Here is a 12,970-nt window from a genome sequence, read left to right as displayed (position 1 = left end):
CTCTGTAGCTGAACATGAACAATTTTTTTCAGTTATGAAAAAAGTGCAATAGAAGGATTTTTCAAGGTGTTTAATTTTTGATCTCCCTTCTATTGCATCCTATAGGCAATAATCACATCAAGTACCTGAATGGTCTCAGAACAGAGCGGATTGCCTTAATAATACTCCACTGAAATTGTCTGAAGCTGATATTTTTGCATTTTGAATTGAGCTTTCAGTATGAATTAGACATCTAAAGCTCACAGGTTTCTCTGGAAAATCTCAGACCAACACTAATGAGCTTATTGAAGTTAGAGTTATTTCAAAATCTACCAAAAGCAGAAATCTCTTACGGCTCTTTTATCAAAAGCTGACATGAAGGAAGTCTCAAGAGAGTGTGCCAGTGTGGCAAGTCCCTAGTCCCATAATAAGTATAAGCTGATATGCCATTGACCTTTTGAGAAGTGAAAAGTTTTCTTCATAGGTTCAGTGGGCGGTATATAGAATATGAAATAAAACATTCATCTTGTGTTTCTTAAAATTCTCTGTGACTTTGTAACTTCCTGGTGTTACCCACCTGCTTAGATAAGTAGACTATTGTAAATGTCTGAGCAGTCTATATTAACTATCTTCTGAGTTTGGTATTAAAAATATTCAGAGCAAGTGTCAAACTCTGTAAATTAGATCATTAGTAATATACAAAAGACATTCCAGATTTAGTTCTATATTTACTGCCATTTATACAATTAGATTCCTAGATACACTTGAAATAGTAACTTAGAAATACATCCCTCATTTAGCTAAGGGCAGGCAACTAGTTAATATAAGCAAGGGACAACCACTAACATTATTCAGTATGAGGTTCCCCCATGCCGTATGGAATAGGTACTGAGGAAGAGACCAAAAAATCTAATATTTTCATAGTAGTGCAAATTAGCACCGTGTTCTGTGAGGAGGAAGAAGAAACTGCTGCAATATGTACTATCAGTGACATTTTGGTTTTTGGCACTTACTCGTGTATGTGCAAAGACGTCCTATCTAGTGATATGATCGAGTTTTGGTCATAAGGACAGGGCATGAGTGATAAGGGTAAGGAAAAGGAAGCTGTGGATGTTGGGTTACTTAGCTCCAACTCTGTGCTATCCTTTAGTGAATCTTTTAGTTGTCATTCCAAAAAGATCACTGGGCTTCCTCCCAGCAGGACCACCACCAAAATTAATATGTCAGAATTTTGAGGGTTTGGAGACAGTAATGATGTGTGGATAAATTACTAAGCAGATGGACAAATAATTGCAAGTAGTCAAGACACCACTGTTCTGCGAGTTACCGCTCATCAGCTGAAACACACTAGCTGCCTATTTGCTTGCCTTTAGTCCACTGTGTATGTTATTTACACCTCTTTTACTTAAACCACTTTCAACTCCTGATGTGTAGCTCAGAAAGTTTTGGGTTCTCAATCGTGTGATTTTGACAGATAATCTTGATTGTGTCTTGAATTTATTTAAATTATTCTATATTTCCCTAAAAAAGAATAACTTCTTGTGAATTTTCTTCTTTGTAATGTTTACATCAGTTAACTATATTGCATAAATAAATGACACAAATAGCAATGACATATATAACAATTAACAAATATATTTACAAAGAATTTACAAAATCAAGGCGTAGATAGATTGCATTCTCTACCTTTGGATGGTTTAATGGTGGAAGAAGCTGAATAGAACTTCTTTTGTCTTCCAGTGTGTGCCTTCTAAGTAATCTAGAGTAGAAAAAAGAAAAGCGAATTAAAAATTAAACAATAGACTACACAAATTAGCTGCAATACTTTGCAGCCTTTGTGTTGGTATTGTTCCTTTATTATGGTGTTCCTTTATTATGGTCCCTTTATTTACATTTTCATGTCAAGTTATTAATTCCTTTCTTTGGACTTTATTTGAACTTATCTGAAGTGTTGGGTCCAGTTCTGGGCTCCCTGCTACGGGAAAGACACGGATTTGCTGGAGGCAGTCCAGCAAAGGGCTGCTAAGATGATTTTGGGACGGAAGCATCTCTCATGTGAGGAAAGCCTGAGAAAGCTGTGGCTGTTCAGCCTGGAGAAGAGAAGGCTCAGGAGGCATCTGATCAATGTGTAGAAGTATCTCAGGGGAGGGTGTAAAGAGGACAGAGACAGGGTCTTTTCAGTGGTGGCCAGTGACAAGATGAGACAATTAGAACAAATAAAAACACCAGAAAATTTCATCAAAATATAAGAAAAAACTTCTTTCCTATGCAGGTGACTGAGCGCTGGAGCAGGTTGCCCAGAGAGCCTGTGGAGTCTCCATCCTTGGGGATATTCAAAAGCCCTCTGAACAGGGTCCTGGACAATGTGCTGTAGGTGACCCTGCTTGAGCATGGTTGGACTAAGTGATCTCCAGAGGTCCCTGCCAATCTGAACCATACTCAGGTTCTGTGGCTATTTCACTTTCATTAAATTCACAGTGGCCCTGTTAAATCTTTGAATTTAAGATTAAACTGGAGGACAATATTTTTAATAGGCATGATTGCTCTTAATAATGCTGAAGAACTCAAGTCAAAAGTGGAAATAGTATAGTTTAAAAACACCATTAAAGAGAGCTGTGCCTAATTCTCATCAGTGTAAAAATAATCTAAATTGATATAAAAGATGCATGTAATTGATTACTTTGGTAACTTACAGTGCAGTTTTACAGTAGAAGTATAAGTTTTGCTGTTCTAGATAGTGTGGCTGGCAAATGCAAAGAAAAATGGTAGCCCAGACTTCAGTGTAGCCCATGGTGCCGTGAGAAATAATGGTCTGTGCTGCATGTCTTCCCTGTGATTTTTACCCATGCTAGGTAGAGAAAAGCTAATGTAGGCATTGTCTACCCATGTAATAGTTACCCTTCTGGCCACTATATAGGTATAACTTTAGAATAAATAAGATTCAGGACCTCCTCTCCTTGGTATGTCCTTTCAACAGCAGTTATAAAACCCCGCATTTGAAACAAAATCCTTCCTCTGCCATCTGTTATGTTTCATTTAATGCAGGAAAGTGCTGGAGGCTGAAATACAATCAAATACATTTTATTGGAATTGATCCTACATATATTTTGAATAATTGAAGCTAATAGAATTACTTCCACGTTTAAAGACAGATACCCAACAAGCTGGAGAATTGCATTCTTGGGCTATCAGTGCCAAAGGGGGCAAGTTAACATCAAGGAGTCGCTAAGCACCTTTCCACTTCCCTATTCTAGGGCTGGCTTTGGTGATTGTGGAAGAACACGGGATTACTGCAGCTGAAGCATTTATTTTCCTGCTCATTACTTTTCCATACTCTCACAGGACAGGTTTAAGGTCTTTAGCAATTGTTTTGATGTTATAAGAGTAGATTAGCCGACCTGAAATTTTGGACAACAGTGTTTATCTGCACAGCCAGATTCACTGTTATTTGGTCCCTCATGCATTTCAAGGATGGTTCGCAGTTCATTGATTTTGGTATTTAAAATGTATTCATTCATATAAATACTCTTCAGATAGTTCACATTGATCTTAATACTAACTTAGGTTCTCCTTAGGCAAACAGTGAATTCAGTGTGTTCAAGGAACTCAGTAAACAGATGAATAAAAGAAAAATTAATTATCTAATTACTTCCACATCCAGCATCACATGAAATCTCTGGTTCAGTGGAAACAGAGTATTTGAAGTATAAAGGTAAAGGCTGTCAAATCAAAGTTTTGGCAAAACGACAGGGACAAACAATAACTTCTGAGGCCCACAGACCCTTCCTGAAAATGCTCTTGCAAATACACTCTTATGGTAGGTGTTCCTCTTCGGTAGGGTACAGTAAAGACCAATTTCAGTCAAATTAATAAAAGTTTTATCACCGAATTCAGAGCAGCCCAGAATTCTCATCCCTTTCCTGACAGATCTCAGACAACAGGTTACTTGAAGAAAGCAATATAGCATTTCACACTCCTAGGTCACAGTATATAAATGTGTAAATTGGATGGTCCAATTTAGAATATGCTAAGTAGCAATAGCATATTTAGCATATTTAGCATAAGCTGCTAAGGAACTTTCATTGCCCACATAGTCTATCCTTGCATGTTTTTGAAATACTACCACTGTATACTGTGAAGTTTAAACATGCAACCCTCCTTATTTTACTTTCCACGCTATCTGCTGCACCCAATGCTAAATCTGTGGAGAGATATATAAGAAGAACTCCCAACTCTGAGGCATTTGGCTTCTTCACCATATATATTATAATAAATATGCACGTGCAAAACAAGTTTTAATGCACCTTTAAAAGCTAACTTTTAAAATTTTCCCTCTTTTATTTCAGTAAGACCATTTTCAGCAGTCCTCGGGGTCACATATATAAATAAGGCATTGCTGTTTAATAAGTTTAGCTTTAATCTACATTTAAAAAACGGACTAAACACATCTAGAGAGTGAGATACTGCACTAAAGATCTGAAACGTTCTCCTGAAGTGCCTGGCTCTCTCCACCACTGTCGAAAGAGGTGATAGCTCCTAGCTCAAGTGTCTCAGTTAAGTGTCTAAGCTAAGTGGGATGGAACTGGGTCTAATTTTTGTTGTTCTTGTTTAGGCAGCAAAAATAGATGAAGCTGTTGACTTTAGCTTAATTTTCTTTTGCGGTAGACTAAAGCATGTTGAATTACCTCATGTGGTAACTAAGAGCATACATATGGACCTTGCCTTGCAAGAAGTATTAATTTATTGTAACTTGATTGTATATTTGATAACAAAGTCAATAAAAATAATGAAATAGTGTAGTATTTGATGATTGAATGCACTTAAAACTTGTACTGCTTCATGGATCCGTGCTGGAACAATGGCACTAAAATGCAGGCGGTAGCAAATAGTGTCTATTTCATGCCATGTTTCAAAAGTAAGTTTTAGGTAAAGTTATAGTTCTGGTTTGTTAGTGCTCAGTTCAGTTTCATCCACATTGCATCGACCTTTGTAGGATTTGTTTGTCTCTGTGCTTCCCGTGGTACAAGCTGGCATAATCCCTGCTGAATTCTGACACTAGTGCGGCGGCTGCTGATGCAGGACTGTATTCAAGCAGTATTTAAAATATACTACAGAAAACATTTAAATTAGAATTGCATGTGATATGCAGGTTTGTTTTTTTTTTTTATTTTGGAAATAGATAACTATAATGCTCTTTTGATGCATGTTTAATGTAGCCGTACATTACACTGTTACTCCTTGGGTATTGATAGTTGTATCCAAAACAATATACTGGGTTCTGAAGTATTTTACAAAATGGGAGAAAATGTTTTCTCAGGTTACCTCCCTTGCAAAACCAGGACATTTTAAAATATCCCACTCATCAAATTCTATCGCAAGAGTAATTAACAGGGACAGAGAAGAAACAAGTTTGATTTTCTCTGAGTTGATTTGTTCTGAGAAGATCTATTTCAAGAGAACTCAGAGAACTCAGAGCTGCCTAACAGTTTGATTGCCATTTCATGACACCCAGAGTCTTTCACTCTCATATCTCGCTGCTGTCTGAGAGAAAGTAAGATATATATGGTGCATCTGGAGCCTTAGGACAGATTGTCATCTTGCTAATCACAAAATGAAAGGGCAATCTAAAAGATTACTTATTTTAAATACAGGAAGCTGACTTTTGCTGAACTTAATACCATTTGCTAGTTTTTAAGGTCTATAATTTCCACTCATGTTACTGCATTCTAATTATTATCCTGCTTAGTTTTTGTTTCTCATGAAGATTAAAGTGGTCTATTTGATGTGCGCAAAAAAGTGACTACAGGAAATGGTGAATTAATTGGAACGTGTCAGCTCAGGAGAACATTTTTGACACGAGTGCTGTAAGGCTGTTAACAAACAGACTAACTCATTTGTCTCGCCGTGAAATGAAAATAAAAATCACAACATTATGATAAAATCTCACCGAGGAAATGCCTGTAAGACTCTTTGAAGCCTAAGGTTCATTTCTTCCTGGGCTTTGGCACGGTGATGTATGCAAACCACGTTCTAAATAACTGCGAAGTGAAATGGGTTCTAGGAAGAACAGATGGATCAAGGCTAATGTGGCGATGTGCACTGGAGATGAGAACAGATTAATACCACAAGGGGAGACCAGAGGAAAATTGGAAAGATGGGGATATTTGAACTAATTCATGAATCATTTCCAACTGATAGTTATGCCTTCAGGCACAGTGAATAATATCAAGGAAGCCTGTTTAAAATTTTATAAGTTTGTTTTAATGTAGATTAGAATTAAGAGCCATACTTTCAGTTGATTAAAAAAATAATTTTGTACTCCCCCCTCCCAAAATGTACCTTTGTGACTTAAATATCACTGATTAGCGTAATTACGTGTACTGTGACATGAACTGCTGTTTCGAAGCCCCAGGGCAGATTTGTAAGTTTAGCACAAAGCTTTTGGGATTGGATTTTTTTGCAAGAAGCACTGTATGTGCTAGGAGAATAGATTCCCCCACTTGCCTTCAAGCTACAGAGATGCAGCTTTGTGATGTTTCGGGTCATGGTTTGGTTGCTTAATCTCATTCATGTGTTCCTCAAACTCTGCCCTAACAATCCTCAACATTTTGAGGTTCAGACTTTCCAAAACTGGGGCAGAGCAAGCACATTTAGATACCTACATTTCTGAATGAGATACTTAGGCAGCCTTTACAAAGTGAACCATTTCACTGAGATATTTCACAGAATCACAGAACGGTTGAGGTTGGAAGGGACCTCTGGAAATCATCTAGTCCAACCACCCTGCTCAAGCAGGGTCATCTGGAACGCATTTCCCAGGATCGCGTCCAGACAATCTTTGAATATCTCCAGCGAAGGAGACTCCACAACCTCTCTGGGCAACCTGTTCCAGTGCTCAGTCACCCTCACATGACCAAGTTATGATACTCTTACTGGTAAACATTTTACTCTAGAGCAGATAGCCATATAGAAATAAAAAGGTCTGCTTGAGAATTAAGATTATTTTAACGTGCATAAAGCCATCAACATCTGAAATAATGGGGATATTTGAAAAATATGTAACTGCCCACTATTAGTGAAGGTATCAGAATTTTGTTTATGGATGGCAAAGCACAAACTGTGTTTTAGGACCTCAGAGATTCTTCATTTTGGTAAAGCTCATGTTATATGAATTAGCCTGATTACAATTATGCATGATAGATATGGTTAATAAAAGGGAAAAGAAAGTGAGAAAAAAGGATGTAGGATTCCATAGCTGTAATCTACAAGCTATGGAAGAGGAGTTAAAACACTTGACAGTGATGCAAAATTTTGAAAAATATCTAACAGTGAAAACATCTAGTTCAGTTTGCTGGTAAAGAAATACTCTACATGGATTTCTGCTCATCAGCACAGCAGATGCCATATCATGCCTCTTGTGTACACTTCCTTCATTCTAGGCAAGGCTCAATAAAGACGGAAAAATGTATCAAATGGCCCACTTGCCGAAAACTTGATTCTCATTCTGTTGATTTTGTTGCAGGTTGCAAATCTGGCCTGTTCAATCTCTAATAATGAAGAAGGTGTGAAGTTAGTCCGTATGGCAGCAACACAGATTGATAGTCTGTGCCCACAGGTAAGTCAGATTCATGGTAAAAAGTACTTGAGAGCTCTTAACGGAATTAAAACGTGTAAGGCAGCTGACACCAAAAAACACCCTATGTGAAGATTATAGCCTTACCTCTGTCTTTATGTTGTTGACTGCTATGCACAAACTGTGAAAGGTACATTCAGATCTTGAGACCTGGGTAACGAACAGGGTATACAGCTGTGTTTTTAACAGTCTTTAATCATTTTGTTCTTTCCCATGAGAAAATTCTTGCCGTTCCTCGTAACAAATGATTTTGAATAACAGGTAATAAATGCTGCACTCACATTGGCGGCCAGACCTCAGAGCAAAGTGGCACAGGACAACATGGATGTCTTTAAAGACCAGTGGGAGAAACAAGTCCGAGTTCTGACTGAAGCTGTTGATGACATCACTTCGGTGGATGATTTCCTCTCTGTCTCAGGTACTGGGATCAAGGGAGTCTGAAAAAAAATATGACAGTAAATTAAAGTAATGGGTTGGAGCAGAAAAAACCTACAATTCCTAAAGCGTCGTTAGTGCGTTAGTCCACCCTGTTGGAATGCTGATCTACAATACACAGTGGGAGCAACCAAGCCCTGCCAATTAATCCTTGGTAGCAATGGTTAGCTTTTTGTCTTCCAGAAAATAGCCTCCTGTATGTGCTGCTATTTCTGGAGAGAACTTTTGTTTCAAGTCAGGCACAAAGTAGGATTTTGGCCACCTTTTTGAAACGTATTATTGTCTTGTGACAAGCTGGGCGTGTTTGCAAAAATTGTAATAGTCCTTATGCATCTATGCAAAAGGAGGAAAGATGAGCTTTCCTTACTTTCTTTTCTAGCCTTGCTCAGATCAGCTGCATCTAAACAGTGGGACAGGTATATTGCACAGTCATCCCCCCTTGATCATCCATTCCAGGTAGCCAGGCCCTGAACAGGCATAGGAAGAAGGGAAATAGGCAAATGCCACGTGTGAGTCCTATCCACATGTGTTTTCAGAACACGACCAGGGTGTACGTTTCCAGAGAGCTGGGAAACACTTCGGGGTCCCAGAGTTATTAGAGCAGCTCGTAACGCAACCAGATAGAAAGGAGAAGTAAAGCAGCATGAGAAATATGAAAAGAAATCCTTGCAACTGTCTAAACTAGGTAGGAAGGATTGCAATGACAAGCAAGTTCTTCTACAAAAACAGGCAAAGTAACTTAGTCCTTAGTTGGAGAAGGGATGAAGAAGAGAAGGAAGGTTAACTCTCTGGGTCACAGTCTTTTCTCCATTTTCCTATTAAAATAGTAAACTTGTAGCAGAATGCATTGTTAACACAGTCATAGGCAATGAACGCCTTAATTGCCAAGTGTGAGGTGTCTCAGGATAAGTGTCTGCTGCAGAAAACTCATTTCCCAGTTAAGGTTGTAAAGAGGTGAAGCTTCAGGAGATTGCTTGGCCTTAATTTTATTGCGTTCTGTTTTAAGTTCCTTTCTTTGAAGTTTCCTTGACTTCCTAATAAAACAGAGATCTTAGGGAAGAAGATCCTTTAAAAGAAGATCCTTTAAAAAGTTCCTTGATTTTCTTTTTTGCCCTTTATTTTGTTTAATTGCATCCTGTTATCGCTAGTAACTAGGACGTGGCTTGATTTAGTCTAATCACACTCCACTGTTCAGCACCACTGCCAAAGTGTGTACTGCAAGCCATGACGAGAAAACGAAGATGAACTTGCAGAGTGAAAGGGTACTTCAGACCCTGGTAGCACGTACGTTTTGGTTTGACAGCTGAAGCTGGCAAACACTTTTCAACAGACCTAGTTCTACAATGAAGGGGCAACCCGCAGATCTAGCCGGTGAGCTCAAGATGGGAAACACGCTCCGAATGGCCATTGGATTAGTTGTGTGGGGACTTTCATTTGCTCCAAGCGCTTGTATCCATAAAATCAGAGGATATTTGCACGGATGACACTTTTAGCTTTTGTCATTTTCAAATCATATTTTTCCTGTAACACATTTATCGAGATAGTCTTGAGTTACAATGTTTGGCTTTAGATTGAAATTTCCCAAGGTAGCTTAAAAGTTAGTATTTGGGTTTTTTTTTAGGTTTCTTTCTATTGCTCTCCATAGATATCTATATATTAAAACTGAGGAGGCATCCAGTGCATCCAGAAAGGCTGGTGCTGCTAGCTATGGGTTCTGAAGCCTTGGCTTACACAGAGTAGTTTATTTTTGGTTGTTAAACCAGTGAAGCATTAAAAATGGCCTGGTGTCTGATTAAGCACAAATGACACCTCCTTCTCTTCATGTTATGTGTCACAATTGATCGTATGTTTTCTTAATACAGTGGCTACCAAACGGTGGCTGACTGTAATTTTGATCAGTTACTTTATATTCCAAACATATTCCAAACATTCCTGTTCATATTTAGGAAGGACTTCTTGCTGGGCAAAATTTGACCATGGTATGATAAAGAAAATGATGATGATAAAGAAGAAATATTTTAGCAAAGCAACATTTTGTTTTTTTAATGTGGATGGACAGTCTTTTAAACAAAGAATTTTGCCTTTCAAATGACTCTGACTCACTGCACAGGGGACTCTCAGATTTTGTTCATAGTTGTTACAGTTTGAAATCCAGCATCATGCCAAACATTTCTGGAATCATCAAATGATCTAACCTTAGAATTTTTGATAATCATCATGCGTTCTATTTTGTGGCTAATGATAATTAACAGAAAAGTAGTCGGTGCACTGATTTTTTTTAAATTTAATTTACTACAAGGAACTGCATTTTATTTTCAGTTTACTGATATCTTTAGAAGAAAAGTAAGTTGCTGTTTAGAGTTGCTGAGTTTCTCAGAGTGAGTTTGGCCAAATTCAGTCATGGCTTTATTATTGAAATGATTATTTTGACTGTTCCAGCTGGAGGGAGAGAGAGTTTGAGCTACTCAGAATCTGCTTCATCGTTTCATATTTTCTGGATGTGATCATGCTACTTAAACAATGGTACTGCAGCCTATATAGAAGAATGTATTCCATATACGCTGCATATATAGATATAAATCTTTGGATTCTGAGTGGCCAAAAATGAATGATTTAGCTCCCATGATTTCAATAAATCTACTTAATATTACATCATCTGAGGAGACACGCAGTGTTGTCTACTGTTATTTCAAAATACGTACAGTCACATATGATTATACTTTGTCATGAAAAATTCACACCTTAATCTGGAGTGCAGATGACATAAATGGAGCAAAAGAGATAACTGCTAGGGCGCAGGCTCCCTGCTGCCTACGAAGGCCACTTGTTACTGTCTTTTCAAATTGGTTTTGTTTTCTGATTTTTTTAGATACAAATGAACCAAATATACTAAACACTTATAGAAGTGGATAAATCAGTCTTCAAAAAATCATCCATTTTTCAGAGAATCTGCAAAATATTTTGACCAATTTCCTTCTCACATTGGTTTTTATTACACTTTTATTATAATAGAATTCAGTGAGATGTTTGAAATTAATCTGACTGTTTTTCAAAGAATTACAGATAGGTCCTCCCAGCACAGAGGAGAGGATGTAGCCCAATCCCTTCTAAGGTTAAATTTCATACTTGGGATTTTTATTGCTGAATGACACAGTGTCCCAGAATGGTATTTGTTTTGCAGTATTAAAGGATGTTTTGCAGTATTAAAGATATTAAAGGACTGAGTAATGACAGTTATCAATTTTTTAATGCATTGACATTTGTCATTTACCCAAATCTGTAAGCTTTGCTCTGAGATAGAATGAAAAGAAGTGAGCCTTATATGTGGGGTTTTCTCCTGCTTTATAGAAAACCATATTCTGGAAGACGTGAACAAGTGTGTGATTGCCCTGCAAGAGGGGGATGTTGATACACTGGACAGAACTGCTGGTGCCATCCGGGGCCGTGCAGCCAGAGTTATTCACATCATTAATGCAGAGATGGAAAACTATGAAACAGGAGTTTATACGGAGAAGGTACTGGAAGCTACCAAATTGCTCTCTGAAACTGGTAAGCATATTTGAAATATTGTTCAATATAAGTCACTCACAACTTTCGGTTAGTTTTCTGAAATTGGTAACTCAGACGGACATCTATGTTTAAGAATGAGATATAAACAAACAAATTAATGACTTAATGACAAATTAATGAATTAATTAATGAATTAAGTGCTTCTTTATTCTCTGCTTAATGCTCCTGCAGAAGTCCTATTAACAAGACCAGCACAGGAAAAGAAATTCAGTAACCCATCTAGGATAGTTTACTTCATCAAAGGTCCAATGTATTTAAGTAAAAAATGCATAATCTTTTCTTCAAGTTCCTTCTGAGTTTATTCATTATGAATTCTGTCTGTTTCTAGAAAATCATTACAAATTTTTTTTCAGAGAGTGGATGGGCAAATTGTCAACTTCTGCGCTTCTAAGATATTCTTGTGGAAAAATAAACATTACTCTTTGGTCTGTGCAGATGAATGTGCTTGTTGGTAACTAAAATTGTGTTTCTACACAAAGCAAAACACATTTTCATTGAAAATACATTTGAGCGACTGAAAATAAATTACCTAACTGCAAAAATGTGAGAGTCGACGAGACTAAATGGACAGGTAGATTAGGTGAAATCACTGATTTTTTAATGTGTTTTGCCTTCACAGACCAAGGGTTGGATTCATCTGAACAAATGTAGGTGATTAAATCTCAGCTGATCTTTTTAGACCTCCTTTATGCTCTGTATTATCTGTTGCTATGCGTGGTTGAATGTTCAGTGCAGCCAGTATTACCAAGGGCTCTCTCATCTTAAAGCAGATGCATACATTTGGTCGGATGAATCATGCTTTAAATTTCATTGACTTTATGGACTAGATCTCCACTCACTGTGCAAGTGACTGGCTATGATGTAGACACACACAGCTAAAAATTGCTGCACTGATCCTACCCTACCTGTAATCATCAAGATTATTTTAGAAGTAAAAAGTGAGGTGCATACACAACAAATGTAACATTAAGACAAAACAACCAGACAGATCCCTGCAAGGCAGAAAAGCAAAAACTGTCTTAGAACTGCTAACAACTGTGTTAGCTTTTAGTATAGAAATCAGCAAAATGAGCTAAAAACCTGTTGGAATGATTTAATTTTGGTTGTTGTGTGATTATTGTTTCTGGCTTAATATTTTTTGATCCTAATAGGGACCCCAAGCCTTCTTTGCACAAAAAAATCCCAAGGATCAAAATCAGGAATTTCTTCATTTTCTATCCTTTCATTACGAGGTATTGGAAACTATAGCTGAAATGTAGGTTCTTACTATCCTGTTTATGACCAGCATTGTGCCTTGAACACATACAACGGCTGAAAATTCACGCTGGGGACTCAATACTTGTTGGCAATGAC

The 12,970-nt window shown here is 37.5% G+C and overlaps 1 protein-coding gene across 6 annotated transcripts in view; it reads left to right on the top strand.

Annotated features, from left to right (window-relative positions):
• Positions 1-12,970, top strand: part of CTNNA2 (catenin alpha 2) — a 475,578-nt gene that overhangs the window by 400,780 nt on the left and 61,828 nt on the right. For all 6 annotated transcript variants that reach the window (XM_068943743.1, XM_068943741.1, XM_068943744.1 and 3 more), the window contains 3 exons: positions 7,502-7,594; positions 7,874-8,030; positions 11,396-11,596. In XM_068943743.1, the coding sequence (XP_068799844.1) occupies positions 7,502-7,594; positions 7,874-8,030; positions 11,396-11,596 (451 nt within the window). The remainder of the gene's footprint in view (positions 1-7,501; positions 7,595-7,873; positions 8,031-11,395; positions 11,597-12,970) is intronic.

This window comes from Struthio camelus, chromosome 4 (genome assembly GCF_040807025.1).
Source record: "Struthio camelus isolate bStrCam1 chromosome 4, bStrCam1.hap1, whole genome shotgun sequence".
Taxonomy (NCBI): Eukaryota; Metazoa; Chordata; class Aves; order Struthioniformes; family Struthionidae; genus Struthio; species Struthio camelus.
This window is presented reverse-complemented; position numbering and strand designations above follow the sequence as displayed.